We start from the raw sequence: 26,485 nt of genomic DNA, 5'->3' as shown, positions 1-26,485 counted from the left end.
TTAATTAGCTCGGTGCTGTTTTTAGTTGGGCTGTGACTCTCGCCCCACTGGAGGTTGTTTCTACTGACTCAGCGTCTGTTTGTTTGCCTGAGCTCTGGCGCTGCTGAATTAGCCTGCTTCCTAAAGGTAGCTTACACTTCAGCACTCAACAGCGCTGTCACAATGGCCCTTTTTCTAGATGCTCTGAATTCAGCTCACACCGTACTCAAATGGCAAGTAGTGGCATTCAAACAGGAGGCAGTCATTAAAGGGATAGTTCCCCCAAAAATGGCATTTTGTTATTATTTATTCGCCCTCATGTCGTTTCAAACCCATATGACTTCTGTGGAACACGTTAAGGATGTGTCAGTTGCTATTTTGATGCAATTATAATTGATGGGATACTGAAGCATTTAAGCCTTAAAAAGGTCACAAATAAAATTTGGAGGGTGAACCAAATCTATTAACTACACACATCATAAACCCGTCTTTTTAGGAAAGAACTGGACATGGGTGTCATGTAGGCTAATGAGACTGAATTTGTATTTAACATGATTTACAATTACAATTTAATAAAAACATTTGAAATTATTATTAGAATGTTTCATTTCCACGGTTAATCAAACAGCGAATAAATTATATACTGAAAGCAACATTATTACTAACTGTAATCTATTGTAAATGTAAGCATTCTCTCAAAAAAAAGTATTGTTATAATCACTGAAGCTGTGATTATCTACTTACATTGTACATACAGCTGTGCTTTGTTGTTTATGACGAGAGAATTCAAGAGTTGAGCGTACTCAACAAAACTGGTACAGCGATAACTCATCTGAATGCCTCTGATTGGCCGTTGCATTCCTAAGCTCAACCGAATCGTGTGTGATTGGTTGTAATGCGGAACACTGTAAAACGCCTACCTAAAAAGGATTACGGTGAAACATGAGCAGATCTTAAAGAGTTAGTTCACCCAAAAATGAAAATTAGCCTGTGATCTACTCATCCTCCAGGCATCCTAGGTGTATATGACTTCCTTCTTTCAGATGAATCCAATTTGAGGTATATTAAAAATAAATGATAAAATCCATCCATATTAAAAAGTGCCTCACATGGCTCCGGGGGTGAATAAAGGCCTCCTGCAGTGAATTTATTAATTTATTTAAAACGGTAATATTCACTTTAATCTAGCTTGCGTCAACTGGTCGAACCTGGAAGCAGCTTCAGGCGGATAACGTAATACGTTGGCGTTGTGCAGTAGGTACAAATCCAAACGCGCCATGGCGAGATCAAAACAACAGTCACGAATTAGAAGTTCAAAATCAGGATTTGTAAAGGAAAAGGATTTCGATATAAGCCAAGAGAAGACTGATTTTCCTTTGCTAAAGTAAGGAAACTTTGCAGGGCTCGCAAAATCGCTAGCCCGACGTCCTGGGGCTATTGTGTTTTCCAGTCGGGCTACCAAAATGTTTGACCGGCCTGCCCGACGGGCTATCATAAAGTACAGGGCTTCTGAGGTCCTTAAAAACTCCTCAATTTAGTTGTATCAAATTTAAGGCCATTAAAAGTTTTAAATATGTTAAATAGTAAAAGAAAAATCAATAATAATATTAAGGGGTCTTACAGTTGATGACGGAAAAAGGCAATGATGTCATTGAATAAAAATATACGTACTGCACGTTTCAAAGTCAAAACGCCACACGGATGTCTTTATATGAATGTATCTGAAGGGAACCAACTGTCCTCAGAAACGTATCGTTGGTATTTTCATTTCTTGCCTGATAAAGCTGCGTTAATGCTGCTTTGTATACAGCCGTTACTACGGAAACCGTAGTATTTCAGCACTCCTAAAGCGCCCCCTCGTGACAGAGAGTTAATGAGAAAGAAGTTAATGTGCCTTCTAAAAATATAAACAATTAAGACAGTAATATTTATGTTTTGAATAAATATAATAAATTATATACTTAATTTATCCCTTTTAAATGGTATAAAGGCTGAAATGCCATTGTATAAGATATTTTGTTTTTGTGTAAACCTGTATCTGAATTATAAATCATTTTATGACTGAATATTATATTGTAAATTGTCCAACCCCACTCATGCTGTGTTCATTTTACTTGTGCAGCTCTTCAAAATAAAGAAATTGCCTTAAATTGATATTTTAAAATTCTGCAGATAAACTAAATAGTGAAATAAAATTCCTTCCTTGATATTTGTTTATATTTGTGTATTGAAAACATTTTTGATTGACATTTAGACTCCTATCTGATTTTCTATATTTAAAAAGAAAATTGTCTTTTTTTTTTATTTGGGCTAGTTAAATAAATTTTCGGGCTACCAAAACCTGAAGAGTACCTGCCCGAAGGGCTACCAGTGATTTTAAAATTTTGCGAGCCCTGCTTTGCTTCCTTTGCTTTTGTAAACAAATGTTAGTTTTCACAAGAAATGCCAGCGCATGCACAAAGCCGACATCCGGCGTCATCCACCTGGAGCTGCTTCCGGGTACGACTAGTTGACGCAAGCTAGATTAAAGTGAATATTACATTTTAAATATGAATATTTTTCTTAGAAAAATGCATTGATTCGCTACAGGAGGACTTTATTCACCCCCCAGAGCCGTGTGAGGCACTTTTTATTATGGATAGATGCACTTTATTGGACTTGTTTTTGACTGATGAAGAGAAACACCCGCCTATGCCATTCTTAAGCTTAGAAGTGCCAGGATCATTTTAATATAACTCAGATTGGATTTGTCTGAAAGAAGGAAGTTATATACGCCTGAAGGGTGAGTAAATCATGGGCTAATTTTCATTTTTGTGTGAACCCTTTAACCCTTTAATTCAGTCCATATTTTCTATTAATTTTCACTTTGTTAGCAACAGATGTAATAGATTTAATTTGTTTGTGCAGGGGCATTTTTGTTCAATTTTGTTGCATTTTTTAGCCCAAGCACCCGTGGCCAGGGGGAAGCCTTACACATGCTCCGCCTATGAAAGTGGTCCTAATTTTATTTAAGATATGTGACTGCTTTGTGTGAGTATCAAGCTAAATGTATGCACCGAAAAACAATAAGGTGAACTTAAGAACCAGATCATTTGTACAATTAATTAATCATTGTGACTTGGTTTGTGAACTGGTTAAACTAAATTATTAAAATGATGTTGAACAAATTAATATTTTTGGGAATAACCACTTCAGTCCTACTGATTTCAGTTTGTATTTCTCACTAAGGTATTGTATGGCTTCAGAAGACTTGGAATCGTGAATGTGTCAGTCTTACTTTATTGTTATTTTGTGGGAAAGAACAACTAACACATCACTCATTTTTTGCACTTTTTTTGTACAGAAAAAGTCATGCAGGTTAAAGGAATAGTTTACCCAAAAATGAATATTATATACTCACCCTCATGCTGTTCCAAACCTGTAAGACCTTTGTTCATCTTCAGAACACAAATTAAGATATTTTTATTGAAATCCGAGAGCTTTCTAACCCTGCATAGACAGCAACGCAACTGACATGTTCAAGGCCAAGAAAGGTAGTAAGGACATTGTTAAAACTGTCTATGCGACATCAGTGGGTCAACTGTTTGCACACAAAAGGTATTCTCAGAACTTCATAACATTACGGTTAAAAAACTGATGTCACATGGACTATTTTATCAATGTCCTTACTATCTTTCTGGGCCTTGAACATGGTAGTTGCATTGCTGTCTATGCAGGGTCAGAAAACTCTTGGATTTCATTAAAAATATCTTAATTTGTGTTCTGAAGACAAACAAAGGTATTACAGGTTTGGAACTACATGAGGGTAAGTAATTAATGACAAAATGTTCATTTTTGGGTGAACTATTTCTTAAAAAAATGAAAAAAGGGTGAAAAATGTTGCATTTACATTCTGTTATTCTTTTTCTTACCCAGCCGGGAACTGTGAAGCTGTCCAAACCGGTGGCGCTGTGGAGTCAGCAGGATGTGTGTAAATGGCTAAAGAAACACTGTCCCAATCAACACCAAGTCTACAGTGACTCCTTCAAGCAGCACGACATTACAGGTAAACACAGGCACCCTGTCAGTCTTACAATGATCTTGTCCAAGGTCAAATACCCAGTGCAAAAAGTCCAATGCTTACGAACACATTCAACTTGCATTAAGGTATTCATAATGGCACTGCCATTAATTGCTACCGGCTCAGCCGAGATGATTGCATTTTGATGTTTATTAGCTCAGCAGGGGTTCCTGTGTAGATGAGTATGCATGTCGGGGGGAATCTATGTATGCGTGTGTCTTTTTAATGTTGTAGTGATGGATGACTATACCATGGTTCTTCATGTTGTATTGTGCTTTAATGTGTTCCTGCTTCAAGAAACGTTATAGAGATGAATTGCTTGCATTGTGCAGACATCAAAATCCAATAGATTTTTTTTTTTGAGGTGTTTACACCCACAGCCTGATATTACAATATGTTATATTATATAACATTGCTATAAAATACAAATGTTTTAGGTAACTAAAATTTGTAGTTGGAAATCAGGGTCAACAATCTTTTAGTCCCAAGATGTCCTTCTTAAAGTGGGAGATACAATATAGAAAAATCTAAATGTTAAGTCAAATAGATCATGGAGTGATTTGCTCTGCTTTGTTTATAATCATGGCTTTCTTTGGAGGAGTATAATCACATAGTGCTGATGAACTGAAGTCCTTTAATCAAGAGCAGTCGTCCTGTAAATGTTCAGTTTCCAAGGTCCCTTGATGAAAAGCTCTTGTAGTGATTTATCTTGATTTGGCCAACTGATCTCAATTGTCATGAGTAATGCTAACTAAAGCAATGTTATGTCCATTCTGAATTGTTCTAGTTTGACTGGAAGGACTGTGCGTGTGATTTGCATTAGGGTGATGCGTGATCCAATTATCCATAATTTATGCAGAAAATATGCAAGCTGCTCGATTTGACGATCCAGTATTAATTAACAGGAATCAGTTCATAAACATCAGGCCTTACCAATTAGAGACAATGCAATTTGCATCCATCTCTGGTCATACCATGCATAGCGTAACACATTTCACTAGAGTAAACCGAGATGGATCAGTGCCAAATCTCAAGACAACAGTGTTAAAAACAAACTCGCTGGTGCATGGTAATAATACAAAAAGAAAAAACTAAATGAGTGAATGATTTTTTTCAAAAGGATAGAAAATAATGCTTCCATCAGAGCTTTAAGCGATGTGGAGTTATGCAGTGAAGCCTCTGAAACTAGTATTGATTTATCATTATGTCTTCATCAGATCACATTTTCGAATCCATTCATTCTGAAATTCAGAGGATTTTGCAAGAATTCGTAAACGCTTTCATTCAGTACACGCTTTTCATCAAACCAGGCAGCCACAAATACAGCTTTGAGAGAGCATGAAATTACTGACTATTAAGTTACCTAATTACTTACTACTAAGTGTCGGTTTGTTTCCGTTTGAACCAGAGCATACTAAGATAAACTTTTCCATTGCCAACAAACGACTGTTGAGATTCTCCCTCACCGCTTCGACACATCTTCCAAATCGCTCTGAGAGTTTGACTGGAACACCGAGCTGTCATTAAAAATGCATTAAAGCATATTAAGGCATAATTAGATATTAGTCCCTAATCTGCAGTAATTACAAAGACAGAGGCAGCGAGTGCTTTGGTAAATGAGTTAAGCACATATTTTTGATAGCGTAGGTGTAATCAGGGGAGAAGGTGCACTCATTCTGTGTAATATACAGCCAAGAAGATAAGAGAGAATGACTGAACCAGAGCTGCTCTGTTAGATACAATGAAACTCTGGGCTGGATTTCAAATAGACATCAATCCCATGGGCCGCAGCACAGTAGGGTTAAGAAAACACAACACTATATAACACCACAATTAATGCCATGTTAAGTAACCAGCTGTTGTTAGACATGGCTAATTGGACATTAAAATGAGATATTCATTCATAAACTATAGTGAGTTGTGCCAGCTTTTTTTTTTTTCCTGTCCCCTCTTAAACAAATCACTCTTACATACAGTATGTACACAAGGTCTATTGTAAGATTGTGAATGTCTCTGTTTTATGGATGACAGTGCAAATGGCAAAACACATATTAAATGGCATTTTATATTACAATCTAGGCCTTTTTAAAAATTGAACAAATAATGGATATTATCAAATGTATTTTTTTTCACCATAGCATATTGGTTAAAACAGTCAGGTCAGAAGTATTGCATTTGTACCAGTGGTACTTTTTTTTGTTACTTTACTCTCTGTGTAATAACATTTAGCAATAACATCAACATTAAAAAGCATTTATTTCAGTGAAAAAATAAGTCTCAATTTCAACATTTTGGGCCCTACAATCTTTTTCCCCCCCATAAATTCTTGTGTGTTTTAATTTTCCTGATAATCAAATGAAGGCATTAAACATTTATTTGTTTTTAAATTAAATGAAAATTAAGCGCTTTTATTTTTTGGCAAACAAACAGAGGTTTACTGTTAAATATTTTTTTATAATAATTGTAGTATCTTTTTTCTACAATTAAGTGATTAATCTTGTTGTAGTGTTTATTTTTAGCATTTAATTGTTTTATTTAAATTTTTATAGGTTTTTGAGAAAAAACATTCCAGGATTTGTCTCCATATAGTGGACTTTCATGGGGATCAGCATGTTGAAGGTCCAAAGGCTCTACACGATCCCAGCCGTTTGTCATTTTTTGTTTTTTTTTTGAAAAAGAAAAATGAATATTTTTAACGTCAAATGCTTGTCTTGCACTAGGTCATGCGTGGCGATAGTACTGACCCAGTGTTTACAAAGCCAACGCGCACAAAGTCAAACGGCCAAAAAAATAGGTAAAACAATGATGTTGTTGATGTTGGGGTACACAGGTGAAGAACTACACATGTGTGACCTTTCCAACATGATTAAATAATGCATGACGTTGTTATTGTTGACATTTGTGGACAAGCAATTGTGGTTTAAAAAGTATAAATTTTAGGTTTTTTTAGAAAATGACTGATCGTTTTGTTAGATAAGACCGTTATTCCTAGGCAGGGATTGTATAGAGCCCTTTGAAGCTGCATTGAAACAGCAATTTGGACCTTCAACCCGTTGGCTCCCATAGAAGTCCACTATGAGGAGATAAATCCTGGAATGGTTTCTTCAAAAACCTTAATTTCTTTTTGGCTGAAGAAAAAGAGATATTAACATCTTGGATGACATGGGGTGAGTAAATTATGACGAATATAAAAAATTGGATTTAGGCAACAAAATCTGAATTGGGCACTTTGATTTATGGTGTGACTGTAAGCCAAGTGTCCGTTTTTGAATCATGTTTCACAGCAATTATGAAAAATGCCACTGTTCGGTCTGGTGTGGGAATTGGATCATCATATCATACTCTAGGACTAAGTCTTCCTGTTTTGCGATCGTTGGATCATTCTCTGTGGTTTTACAGGAAAGAAAGGAAAGTTTGACAGATCTTCTGTTGACAGGATAAATGAATCCAGCTGGGATGTTCCTAGTAAGCTGGCTCTTCTTGTGTTTCCACATGCACTGGACAGTCCATGTCTGTGCAGCAATTCTGGCTCACTGCTGGTCAGATCGGTCCAGAGAATACTGGGTGTGGTGAGACGTTGGGTTTATTTATTTGACTTTAATAAGAGTTATAAACAAGTCATGTAAAAGAGACTCCCATCAGGCAGCACACTGGTGGTCTTGGCGTAGTATATGAGCTTTTTTATGGAACTATATAGACTGCATTTCTCATGCAGTCTTTCTGCTGACATTTTCATCAGAGTGAATTTGTGTTTTTTTTGTTTCATTTTTAACATGAAAATTATGTCGTAAAATGGGACATAGAAAATCTGATATTTGCAGAAATGCCTCTTTTTAGGATATTAATAGATCTTAAAAGATTTAACACATATTGAGCCCTAACACATAAATAGCTGCAATTGTTTTCTACAAAACATTCCCAGCTTCCACTCAGGGTTTGGATCAAAGAACCCAAACTACTCGTCAACTTGACGTCACACACCGTTATGAAGTCTGCACAATAGTGACTAGTTGTTTCATATTTTATTTTTTTACTTGGCACATCCACTATTTTTGGTGTGCTGTTCAATGACCATAAGAGATGTGATGACGTAGAGACTGCTGGTTAAAAGTAGCATAGACTGAAGGTTTTCTGAATGATCTTGTTGAGCTGAAATACACAGTACTCTGATTGTCTAAGACTGAATCGAAAATACATTGTCTCTTTCATTTGTTGGAATTGCTGGTAAACCAGAGGTAATTTTCATTAATGTGATACCAATGGATCATCTGAAGAGCAAACAGCTCATAATATAATATTTTTTTTGCTGTTAGAATAAAAGGTTCATTAAAGTTAAGCAAGGAATATTCCAATTATTTCTGAATAATCTGCTAAATCCCAATATAACGCAACCCTAGACTGCCGACTTCAAGGGCCTCAGGCAGCAGTCGTGTATATTTGGGATTCAGCACGATGTCTTCACAGAACAGCACAGTTTCAGCCTTCGGTAGCACGGCGGTGATTTCTGCGAGCGGGATGATGAGGTATGAGCGTCTGAAATTGCAGTGTTCCGCAGGGATGCAATTCAGAGCCATCAGATCAATTTTTCAGTATTCTGGGGAGAAGGATGGAGAGGAAAGATCAGATTGAATTGTGGTGATGTTGGAGGATAAGAGCATGATGTGGCCTGAATGAAACTACTGCAATTTTTGTATTTTGAAGTATTCTGAGGGGTGGGGGGACAGTGTACGGTGTTAGTCTATTGATGGCTGTGTTAACAATTAATAAATTGGCTATGATCACTTGCTTTTCAAGCGTTTTATAGCTGTTATAAGTAATAAAAGAGGAAATAGCCATGTTCTGATGGATGTAGAGGTGAGCGGTTTGCATGCCACTGCATATAGCGGATGACTCACACAACTGATGTTTTCCTGGATGGGGTATAATGAGCGTCTTGATAATGCTGGAGATTTACATTCAGGGGGAATGGAGGCCTCCGGCAAAGCATTACATTTTGCTATAGGATCTTTCCAAATGTGCATGTCATGTGGAAAGACATGGCATGATATGACTGCTCATTCATAATGGTTTGCCTCTCTGCTTATTGAATAGTTTATTTCCCCACATTTTCTACTGAGTAAAATCTGAATTTTCTGAGTTCACTAAAGCCACCAAATAGAATTACAACAATTATTGTCAAACAGGTTTCTATAAAAAAAACTGCCCCCGTCTGCTATTGGTCTATCAAGCTCAAGCCCCACCCCCAAACTCATGCCATTGGTTGAGCCACTGTTGCTATGTCAGGCTGATCGGGATACTCAAACAAAAAGAGCAATGTTTTGATAGCACCTCAGTGCTTACAGATGACTTACTTATGGCTGTCTGTTCATATTAAGCAGGGATATGAGAACGTATTTTACATTTACACACTTAAACCGCTTTAAAATGATGCTGATTTTCCTGCTTCAAGTCATTTAGTAGAAAATATGTTCACAATCAAGTGGTGGGCTATTGCCAGCACAAATGAACATCGCTAAGCATCTGTGTCGTTCTCTTTCTTTCTCTCCTTATGTTCTATTCATCCCTGTAACTCTCAGTGTCTACCCTCTTTTGATTAAATGCCAAATGCCATTGTCCTCTTATCTAGTGATCAATATGGGCTCAGCAACAGGACAGTCCAAATAATGATAACAATTTAATCTCCTTCAAGTGATTTGGATTTATTAAGTTGTCCTAGGGATGTCCTAGGAACTTCATGAACACTGAAGATAAGCTGTTGCAGGATTTGACCTCTATTTCTCTCTTATACTCTTGTATTTGTATATGTGCAGTTAAAGTCAAAAGTTTACATACACCTTGCAGAATCTGCAAAATGTTAATTATTCTAACAAAATAATAGGGATCATACAAAATGCATGGTATTTTTTTAGTACTGACCTGAATAAGATATTTCACATAAAAGATGTTTACATATAGTCCACGAGAAAAAACATACACTTGATACTTAATATTGTGTTGTTTAGTAATAGTTGTTCATGAGTCTCTTTGTTTGCCCTGAACAGTTAAACTGCCTGCTGTTCTTCAGAAAAATCCTTCAGGTACCGCATTTTTGTGTATTTGAACCCTTTTCAACAATGACTGTATGATTTAGAACTGAGTGGGACTCATATGCAACTATTACAGAAGATTTAAATGCTCACTGATGCTCCAGAAGGAAAAACTATGCATTAAACTTTTTGAATTTGAAGATTAGAGTAAATTAAACTTGTTCTGGGAAACATGTAAGTATCTACTGTAGCTTCTGAAGGGCAGTACTAAATGAAAAAATATGATATTTAGCCAAAATAAGAAAAAAGTACATGACTTCATTCTGTTCAAAAGTATACACCCCTGGCTTTTAATGTATCGTGTTTTCTTCTGGAGCATCAGTGAGTGTTTGAACCTTCTGTAATAGTTGCATATGAGTCCCTCAGTTGTCCTCATTGTGAAAAGATGGGTCTCTAAATCATACAGTCAGAGTTCAAATGCACAAAAATGCTGAAAAAAACTGAATTTGTGGGACTTTTTTGAAGAACAGCAGGCAGCTTAACTTAATGGGGTAATTTTAATTTAAATAACTTATTTTCTCTTTGTGGACTATATGTAAACGTCTTTTATGTGAAATATCTAATTTAGGTCAGTACTAAATAAAAAATAGCATGCATTTTGTATGATTATTTTGCAGGTTCTGCTAGGTGTATGTAAACTTTTGAGTTCAGCTATAGATGTATATTACTGTATATAACTGTATGCCGAATATGAAACTTGCATGAATCCTCCTGTAATTTTATGTGAACTTCACTGACAAACCACCTGTTTTACTTAAGACATGTTAGTAATTTTAATTAGAACAATGCAAAAGTTTCTTTATATTGAGATTTTATTTTATTAATAAAATATATATACATTGAATAATGCTGAAATTATTATTACTACAGTAAATTAAAAGAATACCCTTTCTTTACACATTTCAAAACTTCATTGTATGTGATAAACTACAGAAAATAATATATTTACATTTTTACAGTAAATGCAGCAGAACTTCAGTTCAGCATCTGATTTACTGTTTCAAATTCTCACTGGCATTTTCATCTAGAATTTGGTCCTCAGCCATCTAAAGTAGGTGCTTTTGCAGCATAATCTTTCCTGTTGGATGGTACTCTGTATGGATCTATGTAGGGACGTACTTGGCAGCCATGCACTCAGGCTCTGCGATAGTTTGAGGGGCTAGCAAGCATGCCAGGTTTTGTGTCTATACGTGTGTGTATGTGTGAGAAAGAATGAGTGTATGAAAGGTCCTCTTGGGACTCATGAATGCAGCTGCGGTTAAACTATGTGAAGTATGCTACAGTATCACCTGAGGAGTTTCCTTCGCCAGTCGAAGCAGCCTGAGTGTTTCTCAAGTACGGTCCTGCTTTTTCACCATGAGAGTTTTGTCAGAGAAATTGAGGTTAATTTCCATCTTTATAGGCCCCAGAGCCACCCCAGCCCCTTTCTCTCTCTTTCTGTCTGTCACCCCTCCTGGTTGTTGGAGCAGTAATTAGCCAGGCTTTTGGTTCACATGTAAAAGGGACAGGTCCCTAGAGTGACAGTGGAGGGAGAGAGAGCTTTAAGCCAGTCCATTCATCACGACTGAAGACGAGTATGCCACTCCGGCAACCGCAGGGAGAAAGAGAGTGAATTTATCTGCCCTGATGTCTCACATATGTCGAATGGAGCTACTATAATATAATGACATGTTTGTGATTTAAATGTTGCTTTTGAGTAACTACAGACTGCTATCATGCTAAACCATGACCTTTTGGTTTGTATGTACGTGTGTGTATCTTTTAGGCACTGATTTAAGCCCACAGCCTTTTTTGGTAGTAGCACAGGATAACAGCCACAACATGATTTAGAAGAAGCCAAAATGCAGCGTGATTTCCGACTGATCAGTATGCTGAAATTCAAGATGCTGTTAAATTTTTTAAACCATTTCTCTGTTAGTTGCACAAGGATAAGTAGACACGGGAACGTGAACAAAGAAAACCGCAGTGATGGTGTTTGCACTGACACCTGGCTCAGATCCTACTGGAAGGAGTGGGAAGAGACTTTAACGGTCATTAAAACATGAAAAGGCATTTTTCATCACTCAAGGACAAACAAACACAATGCACAGGCTGCGAAACAGTGACTTGCGAAAGTATTCATACCCCCTAATTTTTTTCACATTTTGTTATGTTGCTGCCTTGTTAAAGGAGTCATCGGATGCCCATTTTCCACAAGTTGATATGATTCTTTAGGGTCTTAATGAGAAGTATATGACATACTTTGGTTAAAATTTCTCAATGGTAGTGTAAAAAAACACTCTTTTTACTTTCCTTTAAATGCTAATGAGCTCTGCTCGCCCTGCCCCTCTCTGCAGTGGGATGATGAGCTCTAATGTTTACTTTAGCCGAATTTAGCCGTGTTTAGCTGCGAAACTTGCTAGCTAGCACATTATTAAGAAAGCCCATTTGCAGAGATGCATAAAAAACCCTTATACTCTGCTGTGGGTGAAGCTGCATCACAAATGATTCGCATGAACATAGATGCATATGTAGATCGGGATCTGCACTTTCCTTTTAAAAACGAAAGTAATTTTAATCCTCTGCATCTTCAGCGGCTCAGATGTCGGGAGTAAATGACTGCTATGTTCATTTTTACATCCAACAACGGAACACCCATATCACTCAGTCAGAGACATGTTGTCTTCCCCTGCACCTGAGTCGACACAATCGTGATCAGAGTCGGACTGTTTCAGCTCAGTGAGGGTGGGTCTAAGATAAGGTGCTCGTGTCAATCAGCTCATGTCAATCAAGTTGAGAATGACCTGATTTTGAAAAGGGGATATTAAAAAAAAAAAATACCATTGGGTGGATTTTTATCATTGTAGGGTGGTTGTGTACACAAACTGCGAACACACATTAATGTTCAAACAACATGTAAAAGTGAGTTTTGCATCCAATGACCCCTTGAAGCTGCTTTAAATTACTTACACAATAATGGCAAAGCAGAACACAGGGTTTTAACATCTTTGCAAATTTATTAAAAATAAAAACAACTGAAATTATTCTATTGCATAAGTATTCATACCCTTATGTGGGACAGTTGATCCTGATGGTCACTCTAGTTGAGCTCCATTATCATATGTGACCCTGGACCACAAAACCAGTCTTAAGTCGCTGGGGTATATTTGTAGCAATAGCCAAAAATACATTGTATGGGTCAAAATTATTGATTTTTCTTTTATGTCAAAAATCATTAGGAAATTAAGTAAAGATCATGTTACATTAAGATTTTTTGTAAAATTCCTACTGTAAACCTATCAAAATGTAATTTTTGATTAGTAATATGCATTGTTAAGAACTTAATTTGGACAACTTTAAAGGTGATTTTCTCAGTATTCTGATTTTTTTGCACCCTTATATTCCAGATTTTCAAATAGATGTATCCCGGCCAAATATTGTCCTATCCTAACAAACTATACATCAATAGAAAGCTTATTTATTGAGCTTTCATGTGATGTATATATCTCAGTTTTGTAAAATTTAACCTTATGACTGGTTTTGTGGTCCAGGGTCACATATGTGGAAATAGGAGAAACCTACAGAAGGACAAATATAGAAGGACACTTCACCAAACTAGGCTTTATGGTGGTGTGGCAAGACTCAATCCTCTCCTAAGTGAAGACAAATGGAAACGCACTTTGCAAAATATTATCTAAAGAACCTCCAGACTGTGAGAAACAAGATTTTCTGGTCTGATGGCCCTCAAAAAGCATCATGTATGGAGGAAACCAGGCACTGCTCATTACCTGGAGAGTACCATCACAACAGTAAAGTGTGCTGGTAGCAGCCTCATGCTGTGGGGCTGTTTTTCAGCGACAGGGGCTGAGGGACTTGTCAGAGTAAAAGAAAAGTTTAACACAGCAAAATATAGAGAGAGCCTTAAAAAAAACACAGACCAGAGCATTCAGAACCTCAGGACTGGGCAGAAGGTTCACCTTCCAACAGGAAAACGTAAGCACACGAGAGCCAAAAGAGTGGCTTATAGACAACTCTGTGAAGTCCTTGAGTGGTCCAGCCAGAGCCTGGGCCTGAACCCAATCAAACATTTCTAGAGAAACCTGAAAATGTGCATCTGTCCCCGTCCAAAATGACAGAGCTTGAGAGTTGAAGAGCTGAGGGAAAGAATGGCAGATAATTGCCAAATGTGCAAAGCTTGTCGCTTCATACCCAAAAACACTTAAGGCTGTAAAGGTACTTCAGCTAAATACTGTGTTAAGGGTATGAATACTTATGCAATGTACTTATTTCAGTTTTTTATTTTTAATAAATTTACATTGTGACAGTTCTGTTTTTGCTTTGTCATAATGGTGTATGGACTGTAGATTGATGTGGGGAAAAAAGTAATTTAAAGCAGTGTAACATAAGGCTGCAACATAACAAAATGTGAAAAAAAAATTAAGGGGTATGAATACTTTTGCAAAGCACTGTAGATTTTTTTTTTTACACAACAGTTCTTTGTGGCCCCCAAATCTGATTGGATGAGAGGTGTGTGATATTCAAGTAATTTTGGAACTCCAACTGTTTCACTGTTGTATCACTCCGCTTGCGGTATTTCTCAGAGAGTGTGTCATGGCAGGTGCCCAAATGTGTGTCACGGAATGTAGTTTTAGGAGATTTTATGTGAGAATGTACTTGTTTAGACTTTAAATATGCTTTTTTATGAATAAAGATAACGGAGATGTGAGCTCCAGGGCGTTAGTGGCCCCTCAATGCTCATGAACCCGCCGAGAACAGCCTATCTTGTGTATACAGAGGAAAATAATTTATGTTTTTTGTTTTCTACCAGACTACAATCGTTTGCATCCTTATCATGCTGAGACAGCTGTTACCCAGTGACCTGTTCTTCCTGCTAAGTAACATCTAAAGAACATCTCAACTGTTTTTGTTGGACTGTTATTTGTTTAGAATGGCACCTTTCCCATTTCTTCTCATGCGCTCGCATTTGTAACTCTTTTCCCATCTGTATACGTAATTCTCCTCTTAATTTCTTTCTTTCCTGTTTTCACACTCTTCTCTCTTCTCTTCTGTTCTTTAAGCAGACTTTGACTCATCTTCTCAGTGAAACACTTATGGCAGTGATTCAGAGAGAAGGCACGCTGCGTTTCTGTTCCTCATTGAGGCGTTTCAGCCAAATGCTGCCAAATGAAGGGGTAGTTTGGCAATCTACCAACGTACTAAAATACCTTACCCCGATCACCTCAACCTACACGCCTCACACATACTCCAATTTTCTGCTTCTAATGTTCCGTGACTAAAGAGGCCCCATCTGTGCTCATAGCGCCTCAGTATTCTATTTAGAAATATAGATGGCATCAGACATGAAATAAGGATTTTTTATTATATATCTTTTTTTTTTTTTTTTTACTGTTCTTGTATGACTCTGTTGTAGTAGGCTGTTCTATAAAATGAATTTCTCTCTAAAGAAGAAAATCCCATGTACATCTGTTTTTACTTTAAAAGAATCTTGTTCTTCATCAGTATCTCACTTTTTTTCCGAAGAAATATATGTGAATGTCAAAGCACTTAAATTTAACAGAGAATCCATACTACATAAGATAATGTTCAGAGAATGTATCTAGGATGCAACACTACGGAGGGCCCGATGGCCCAGGGCCAGTGTAAATTTGGAGTCAGTTACTGTGTTGAGACGTTTGATGATCATGTATATTTGTTTTATGCCTGGCAAATTTAAACATTTGGCTTTTTGTAATGTGTTTAATATTGTTGTTGCTAATTATACTGATTTAAATGTCACCAATGTAACATAATTATTATTATTACAATATAGAGAGGCGGTTTTGCTGAGTGATTTGTGATTAACATCAGTTAGAATGCCTTGAATATTTAAAAGCAAAACACAATATGCTATCTATCTTTTTCCAGCAAGTGAGCATTTATTAATTTATAACTGTGATAGTCATATATTTATAGATGCTTTATTTATTATTATTATTTATATATATAGGTTAGCTTTATTTAACTCAACTATTGCTTAAAAATGACAAATGCGTGTTATTTTTTATTTAGTACTGACCTGAATAAGAGATTTCACATAAAAGATGTTTGCATATAGTCCACGAGAGAAAATAATAACTGAATATATAAAAATGACCTGTTCAAAAGTTTACATACACTTGATTCTTAGTACTGTGGTGTTTGCCTGAATGATCCACAGCTGTTTTTTTTGTTCATGAGTCCCTTGTTTGTTCTGAACAGTTAAACTGCCTGCTGTTCTTCAGAAAAATCCTTCAGGTCCCACAAATTCTTTGTTTTTGTGTATTTGAACCCTTTTTAACATTAACTATATGAGGGACTTGCAATTATTACAGAAGGTTCAAACACTCACTGATGCTTCAGAAGCTGGGGGTGAAAACTTCTGAAGATCAGGGTAAATATAACTTGTCTTTTGGTAAGTAGTAAGTAGCTTTTGAAGGGCAGTACTAAATGAAAAAAATATATATGATTTTTAGGCAAAATAAGAAAAATGTACACGCCTTTATTCTGTTCAAATGTTTACACCCCTGGCTCTTAATGCCAATGCCAATAATCATGTTTCCTTCTGAAGCATCAGCGAGCTATTTTGGGTTAATATTAAGCAAGCCAAATAGTCATTTTTAAATAATAGTTGAGTTAAACAAAACTACCCAGAAGGTTGGGTACAACATTTCATTCAGCTGCTGGGTCAAAACAACCCAGTCAATGGGTTTGTCCATATTTTACCCAATGCTGGGTTATATTTAACCCAGAATTTTTTGGAGTGTTGGATATTGGTAAAAAAAAAAAAAAAGATAAATGCGAAAGAATGGCAGATAAATGCATATTTTAAACATAAAGCTCACTACATGTACTCTTTTAATTCCTATGTTCTAACAGATGTTTCCTGCCATTTCAATTTTTGTAATTTTACTGACTTTTTACTAACTGTCCTGTCATTTTCTGATAAATAGTGGTACTTAATTTTTCTTGCGGGTTTTCCTTTGTCCTTTTAATTTCCAGTTGTTGCATTACCACATGAAATGCTCTCCAGTGGGTAAGGGTCAGCTAAATTGTTTGTTTGGTTAGCTTTCAGTGGATTTTTTTTCATTTCTGCATAGCTTTCCCCTTCACCGGAGACATGCTGTGTTTCACAGACGTGACCATTAGGAGAGAGAGGGAGCAGTGACAGGAGCAGAGCATTCACACTCATAATGCAGCATAATCACTGAAAATTGTACAATGCTCCATCTGAATACCGTTGTTTCCGTAGATAATGATAACGTGTTTGGTCTCTTCCACGAAAAACAACCGAATTAACAATTTTCATCGCAGTGTAAATGCATTAGTAGCCTTTCTGCTTCGCTATCTAAAGGCGTTGTGTGAGATGGTACAATGGCTTAAAAAACTTTATTGTGCACAAATGGCAGCTGTTAACTGGGGCATCAACAGGCACTATTATGACTTTTATCAGCGCAGATATGAGGAGAATATTTGTGAGGCGATGATTAAAAATGACAGTGAACTTCATCTGACCTTGATCGTATTTCTAGCTGGAGGAAAAATTTCCAGTCTATTTCGTTTCACTAATTACAATATATTCTCGTTAGGTTCTTGTAATGTAGGTTATTACAATACTCAATCCGTTTTTCCACAGGGGCCTTCTAATAGCCCCTTATAAATGAAAAGTACAGTTATGATTTATGTGTTATAAATGTGCAATTTGTAATTGTTTTTTTTTTTTCTTTGTAAAGCCCAGCCTGGTTTCACATTCACGTGTTTGTGTGTGTTTGTGTGTGTTTGTGTGCAGGTCGAGCTCTGATGAGGCTCACTGACAGGAAGTTGGAGCGTATGGGCATCATGCAGGAGAGTCAGAGACAGTACATCCTACAGCAGGTCCTTCAGCTTCGCGTCAGAGAAGAGGTCCGCACTCTGCAGCTGCTCACGCAAGGTGCATGCACATACACACAAACATTTACAACTATGCTCCATAGATCTCCATAGACTTTTAATTAGGGGTGGGCATAGATTAATTTTTTTAATCTAGATTAATCTAGATTAAATCTTGGAATTAATCTAGATTAATCTAGATTAAAATGGCTAATTTGAATTCTGCTGAAGGCATTCAGAATATGTGTGCTACCCAAATAATGACTTAAAGTCTTTGAGAATGGATCATAAAGCTCATAAAGCTGTTCTATGATAATTTGTTGATGAAAATAAATTATGTTCAATTAGATGTACTTGTGTTTACTAACTAACTAACAATGAAATTATTTTTTCTACCTATTAGATTGTGTTTTTTTAACGTCAACACCTACCCAACCCATTACATGTTACACCGTACTTTTATTTTGACAGGTTGCCGTGAAGTTTCTGTGTCATACAGTATGATATGATGCTAGTTTTCTCAAATGAAACGGTAAAAGTGACACTCACAGCAGTTTGGGAGATTGAGTTTATCTGTTCATGTGAGATGCAAATGCCAAAAATTACCGGGAGCGTCACGTGTGTTTCAGTATGCGTGTAGTAAAAGCTCGTCTCCATCATTCATACATACAGCTAGGCAAACGGAACATACCGGATTCATATTAAAACGGTCTTTATGCATTTCAGTTTTCACATACACTAGTCCATATCGCGATTTGAATTAAGTGACTGACCAACATTTGATTTATGAATCCAAAAAACGACGAATTTACGTGGCATTTCGCTATAGTAGATTCGGTTTTTATGAATGGAGGACGACGCGATCCCGTCTGTGTTTTGGCGGAGGAGACTTAAACGCGCAACCATATTCTACAGTCTTCGGTATACATCCGCGTTAAACTATCAAGGTGAAAGTCATCATAGCTTGCGTAGTTTAGACCCAGCTCCCAACCCAAATTTGAGAATAGATTAACGGCGATATTTTTTTTATCGCGCGATAAGAGTTTCACGTTAACGCAGCACGTTAACGCCGATAACGGCCCACCACTACTTTTAATGTTTTTAATTTAAACTAATTAGACTTTCTTCACTTTAACTCTGCCTTAATAGATTTTAATTAATGGATTACAACCCTTTTATGAAGCTGTTTTACGAACCTTTTTTTACTATAACTGTCTAGAATGTGTAGTTAAGTGTATGTAGTAATATTCTCTTTCCTGTCTTCTTGATATTGCTGAGGGTCCCCTCACACTCTAAATGAAAAAGTTATTGCAGAATTCAATTGCAATTAAAAGAAAAAACTCATGTAAGAGTCATTTTTAACTAAAAAAGCAAAGACATTAAAGAAAGTTTAAAAGTTTAAAAAGTGATGGATGGATGGATGGATGGATGGATGGATGGATGGATGGAGAGAGAGACGGATGGAAGATGGATGGATGTACAAAGGCATAGATGGATGGATGGATGTATAGAGGCATATATGGATGGATAGAGAAATGGATGGATGGAAAAATAGATATGTAAATGCATATATGCATAGATTGATATATAGATGAATGTATAGATGGATGGATGTATAAAGGCATATATGGATGGATAAATGGATAGACATAACAGTTAGGCATATAGATATATAAATAGATGGATAAATCTGTATAGATGCGTATATGGATAGATGAATGGACAGATGTATAGATGGATGGATGGACAGATAGATTAATGGATAAATATATAAATGAATAGATTATTGGATAAATAGCTGTATAGATGCCTTTATGGTTAGATGAATGAATGGACGGATGTATAGATGGATGATGGATAGATGAATGACCGGATGTATATAGCTAGATGGATGGATGGATGGATAGATAGATAGATATATAAATGGATAGATTATTGGATAAATAGCTGAATAGATTCCTATATGGATAGATGAATGAATGGACGGATGTATAGATGGATGATGGATAGATGAATGGCCGGATGTATATAGTTAGATGGATGGATGGATGGATGATGGATGTATAGATGAATGGATGGATAGGGATGACAGTCAGATGCATGCATAGATGGATAAATAGATATATACATGTAAGTATGGATAGATATATAAATGATGGACGGATGGATGGACGGTTAGATGGATGGATTGATGGATAGATGGATAGATAGATGGATACATAAATGTATAGATGCATATGGATAGACGGATGGATGAAAAAATGATTAGGTTAATGGATAGACAGATGGATAGATAGTTGGATAAATAGATGGATGGATGGATACATAGATGCATATATGGATGGATGAATAAATGGATAGACAGATGGATAGATAGATGGATACATAGATGTATAGATGCATATATGGATGGATAGACGGATGGATGGATGGATGATGGATGGATGATTAGGTTAATGGATAGACAGATGGATAGATAGATGGATACATAAATGTATAGATGCATATGGATAGACGGATGGATGAAAAAATGATTAGGTTAATGGATAGACAGATGGATAGATAGTTGGATAAATAGATGGATGGATGGATACATAGATGCATATATGGATGGATGAATAAATGGATAGACAGATGGATAGATAGATGGATACATAGATGTATAGATGCATATATGGATGGATAGACGGATGGATGGATGGATGATGGATGGATGATTAGGTTAATGGATAGACAGATGGATAGATAGATGGATACATAAATGTATAGATGCATATATGGATAGACGGATGGATGAAAAAATGATTAGATAGGTTAATGGATAGACAGATGGATAGATAGTTGGATAAATAGATGGATGGATGGATGGATACATAGATGTATAGATGCATATATGGATGGATGAATAAATGGATAGACAGATGGATAGATAGATGGATACAACATAGATGTATAGATGCATATATGGATGGATAGACGGATGGATGATTAGATAGGTTAATGGATAGATGGATATATAATTGGATAAATAGATGGATGGATGGATACATAGATGTAATGGATAGACAGATGGATAGATAGTTGGATAAATGGATGGATGGATACATAGATGCATATATGGATGGATGAATAAATGGATAGACAAATGTATAGAAAGATGGATAAATAGATGTATAGGTGCATAAATGGATGAATGATAGATTGATGGATGGATGGATAGATGGATAGATAGATGTATAGAAGCATATGTGGATGGATGGATGGATGATGGATAGGTTGATGGATGGATTGATGGATAGACAGATGAATAAATAGATGTGTGGATGCATATATGGACGGATGTATAGAAGGATGTACATATGATGAATAGATAGATGAATAGATGTATAAAAGGATAGATGGATAGATGTTATTGCTAATTTAAATGAATAAAATGTAATTAAAACTTTCTCAATTCAAGTAGGTAGGAGCTGTAAAGTAGCTGCTCATATGCCTTGCATATCTGTGTGTACACAAACCTCCCTCAAGTTCAACAGGGTTCAAAACAGTTGACCTCCATGTGTACTGGCTAAGCATCCTTGAAAGAGAAAGCCAGTGATTGAAAAGGGAAAAAAAGAGAGGTATTATTTGGTAAAGGCCCCAGCTGTCACTGCAGTTTTTTCCTTCTTCTGATATACAAACTAAATTAAACAATGACGTGCATGGGAACGGACAACACACAGATGCTGTCCAAATCAGCCAGAATTTGCAACAGCCCAGTGAAGGACAGTATTTTAGGGGACTAAAGAGGAGCTGCTGTGCCTGACAAAGTAAAACTTAGGCTAAGCATTAAGGTTAGCTCTGTTATCAGAACGAAAAAAAAAATGTATAGCTTTGTTGGGTTCAATACTCAATAATCAACTTAAACTCTGTTGCATGTTGTCAATTACCCTTAAAAAATGACATTTGTATCGGCAATACAAAGCAAACATGCTAGTCTTTATAATAAATGAAGCCAGAAAGACGTTTCCTTATAGAAATACATTTCCAGAGCTCCTCATGAGTGCACCTGCTAACTCATGTCGACCACTTGGATACACACAGTCTGACATTAGCTGCTATCTGCAGTGACTAACAGCTTTTATTGTGCTCTGGCAGTCGGGTATCATGCAGACAGACAATAATTAACCTTTAGGGCTCATTGGACCATGCAGGAAAAATAATTAGATTCTGGCTCCCGTGAATGCCAGAGGGATGGCTGGACCACGAAGGCCTTATCAGTTACAGTGAACCGGACAGTAACAGCCGCTGTTTTCTACTACACGTAACTATCCAGCGGGCGGAAATCACTGATTGGCTTTCATGTCATGCTATTTCATGCTATTGTGAGCAGTGCTTGCTGCAGCACATGGATTTTATATTAGCATTCAATCAATGCAAGACATTATTTTAATGGCAAAAAGTCTAAAGTCACATGAGTTTTTTTTTTTTTTTTTACTTTACTCAATAACAGACCTCAATTTTTTTGTCAAACACACGTAAGCTGTTTTATTCCAAGCATTAAGTATTTTAGGCGTGTTCATTAGCATTTGGCTGGATGTGTATGATATGGAAAGTATGTATTTTGTTGCTGTACACCCATAAGGCAACAGTGATCTCGTACATGTGAACATGACTGAACATGGTGTAAGTTTTTCTCTCTGTGGGACATCGACAGTATCTGCTGATGTTGGCGTTTTCTCTTCTCCCCTGAGTGAGATCAGACTTGTTATTTTGCCAACTGTGACAGTACCAGAACCCAAATCAAAATGAAATCATCAATACAAAATTAAACCCACCCATAGATACCAAACAAGCACAACAGATGGCTCACAAAGCGCTTGTACAATTGTTTATGGGCCTTGAGAACTAATGAGAACTGCTGAGCTCTAATCATTCTGTCATAATTATTTCTCATTAGTGTTTACACTCTGCTTTTAAATCTGTATCCATGGCTACATCAAATATTCCACTTCAGGGGAGACAAAAACCATCTACACTGTTGTGATAAAAATAGATGTTCTCAGTGTTCTCAAGTTAATGAATCAGGCAGCCTAGAAAGGAAAAAAGTGACTGAGCCAAGTTTAAATAGAATTATCTACTTTTCCTTTCTTCTAGCTTTTGTTATGCAAGTATCTCTGTGAATCCCCCCCCCCCAAACATCAGCCTCGTTTTAATTCTGGAAGAGGTCAGAATCGTAGAGGTTATTGCACGGATTATGAATTATTGCGTACATGTGTCTTGACGGGGTCAAATCTCAGAGGTTGTTATACAGGTTTTAAATTGGCTGCCATCTAGAAAGTTAGACAGCGAGTTTAATAGCGGTCCAGCAAAGCTCATTTATCAAACAAAAGGAAAAGAGCAAAAGTGATCAGTAACCAAAACGTTTTGTCCTTTCAAAGTGCTTTGAATGTCTTTGGGAGTCTTTGAGGGATGAGGTATACGTTGTTATTTTTTTAATGATGATACGCTGTGACATTTTAATGTATCTTCAGAAAAAATCTACTTGTGATAAAAATGCTTTTATTGATCATGTTATGGTTAAATTTGTCATGTTATTGTTTGTTTTAATTATTTTGGTTAGAAAACATTTAGCATTTGCTATTTTAGAGTACTTTTTAATCTGGAAGATGAAAGTGTCACATCTTTATCATTTTAAATGATGAGAAACATAATTTGATTAATATATACCAGTCAAAAGTTTTTGAACAGTAAGATTTTTAATGTATTGTAAAGAAGTCTCTTCTGCTCACTAAGTCTGCATTTATTTGATCCAAAGTACAACAAAAGCAGTACAATTTTGAAATAGTAAAAATATTTAAAGTAACTGTTTTCTATCTGAATATATTTTAAAATGTAATTTATTCCTGTGGAATTATTTTATTATTTTCCTTCAGAAAACATTCTAATATTTGCTGCTCAAAAACATTTATTATTATTATGTTGAAAATACATATTTTTTTCAGGTTTCTTTGATGAATAGAAAGTTCAGAAGAAGAGCATTTATCTGAAATAGAAATCTTTTGTAACATTATAAATGTCTTTATCATCACTTTTGATCAATGTAAAGCATAAAAGTATTAATTTCTATCATTTCTTTCCCCCAAAAGTAATATATATATATATTTATATATACTCCAAGCTTTTGAATGGTATAGTCATATAATGTTACAAAAGCTATTTATTTCAGATAAATGCTGATCTTTGGATCTTTCTATTCTGAAAAGAATCCTGAAAAAAGTACTTTTAAATATTGATGATGATAAAATATTTATTGAACAGCAAATCAACATATTAGAATGATCTCTGAAGGATCATGTAACACTGAAAACTGGAGTAATGATACTTAAAATTCAGCTTTGATCACAGTAATAAATTACATTTTACAAAATATTTAAATAGACAGCAGTTTAAAAACACTTATTACTGTTTTTGCTGTATTTTGGATTAAAATAAATGCAGGCTTAGTGAGCAGAAGAGACTTCTTTAAACAACATTAAAAATCTTACTGTTCAAAAACTTTTGACTGGTAGTGTATATATGATGCATTTTATGCTCATGCAAATTATAATACACTATATAGTAAATTGTAATGCATACAAGTGCAAAGTTTTAGATATGTTATTTTATATACCTTTTAATTATTATAATTTACAAATGGTATTATTGAGTAGTGTTATTGTAATTTATATAGTGTAATTTATATGAGACTAATACTGGTGTCACAATGCAGGCAGGAACACACGAACAACGACGTAAATAAAAGACGTATATTTAATAAATCCAACGGAATACAGGCAGACACAGGAACACCAGGGGAAAACATCCATATAACATTAAAGACCGACAAGAGTACTGGGAAAACACACACCTTAAATAGACAGACTAATTACAAACACAGGTACAGACAATAAGGGAGAAACCAAAAACACTCAGAACTGCGGGGGAAAATGGGAAAAACCCAACAAGAAAGTCCGGGGGTGTGACATTACCTCCCCCTCCCGGAAGGCACGTCCTCGTGCCGACAAACAGACAAAAGGAAACAGTACAAAGTCTTAGGAGGGGGCTTAGGTGGAGGACGGACTCCCGGGAGGAGGACACAAGATGGAATCCAGGGTGGTGACGGAGGGAGGAGCCAAGGAGGTGACAGGAAGGGGCTGGAGCAGGAGGAGCCAGGTGGGACCCAGAACTCAGCCATGATGGAGTTCCAAGGTGGAGCCGATGGAGGGAGGAGCCATGGTGGAGGAGAGGCTGATGACTCCATGGGGCCGACCAACGGAGGCGGAGCAGGTGGTGGGAGAGCCCGATGCGGAGACGGAAAGCCGAAGATCTTGGGTGACACCGCGGATCCGGAGGGCCAAGGCGGAACCCAAGGCTCTGGCGACCAAGGCGGAGATGGAGATCCGGAGGTCCGCGGCAGAGCCGGAGCGACAGAGGGCCGAGGCTGTGCCCGCAGGAGGGAGGAGGTCCACCGAGCCGGTGGGACGGAGCGACGAGGCACAGCCGGAGGAGTATAGTCCAGAGGCGAAGGTGGGGCGACGACTGACCAGGGCGGAGCCGGAGGGACGATGGAGCCCGGTGGAGCTGGTGGACCAACGGGCGATGGCGGAGACGAGGGAGCAGAGAGCCGGGGTGGAGCCGCAGGGCCGGAGGGCCGAGGCGGAGTCCAAGACTCTGAGGCTGGAGGCGATGGTGAGGGATCCTCCAGCCATGACACCGATGGAGACTGGCAGACCCGCGGCGAACCCACCGCACAGAATGGTGGGCTGAGGGTGAGCAAGGGGACTCACCGATGACAGCGGGGATTCATGAAGGCTGGGCAGAACCAGCGGTGACTCTGGATGGCTGGGCGGAACCAGCGGAGATTCAGGCTTAGGCAGAAGAGGGAGGGTGGGTGGGAAATTCAGGCAGATGGGTATTTCCGTGAAACAGTCAATTAAGTCCCCAGAGTTGTGCTCTTGCTCACCCCCAGTGGCGGTGCAGTGGACGGGGCTCTCTACAGCCCTCTCTTGCTCCATGAAGCACTCCACCGTCGCTCATGTAGTAGCCGGCTCTCGCACCTGGTCGGAAGTTTTGACCCCATCGGCGCTCCATAACTCTGTCGCTCCGGGCTCGGGCTTCCCGTCTACGATGGGCTCATAATCCGCAGGTCGGGGTGGCTGGCTGGGCTCTGGGTCTGGAGTGGCACTGACGAGGTTCTCCTGGAAACGGGTGGGAAACGAGGGTTTGTTTCTCGCCAGTGTCCACTCCACAAATGCGGCGAAGTCCGCTTGAGGGCCGTCCTCGGACGACGGCGCTCTGCATGATGCGTTGAGGCTTGCATCATAGAACATACAGAGCACGTCGTCCGGGTAGCTGGTGGTATGAGCTACGAGCTGGAACATAAAAGTGTAACCCTCGAGCGGTAAATCCCCCTGCTTCAGCCGGAGGAGGATGAATTCTGGACTGAGGAAGGACT

The 26,485-nt window shown here is 37.5% G+C and overlaps 1 protein-coding gene across 2 annotated transcripts in view; it reads left to right on the top strand.

Moving 5' to 3' along the window:
• The window catches only part of samd12 (sterile alpha motif domain containing 12), a 123,824-nt gene that overhangs the window by 31,041 nt on the left and 66,298 nt on the right, over positions 1-26,485 (top strand). For both annotated transcript variants that reach the window (XM_073822284.1, XM_073822283.1), the window contains exons 3-4: positions 3,895-4,024; positions 17,930-18,070. In XM_073822284.1, coding sequence (XP_073678385.1) covers positions 3,895-4,024; positions 17,930-18,070 — 271 coding nt within the window. The remainder of the gene's footprint in view (positions 1-3,894; positions 4,025-17,929; positions 18,071-26,485) is intronic.

The sequence above is a fragment of the Garra rufa genome, chromosome 17 (assembly GCF_049309525.1).
Source record: "Garra rufa chromosome 17, GarRuf1.0, whole genome shotgun sequence".
Taxonomy (NCBI): Eukaryota; Metazoa; Chordata; class Actinopteri; order Cypriniformes; family Cyprinidae; genus Garra; species Garra rufa.
This window is presented reverse-complemented; position numbering and strand designations above follow the sequence as displayed.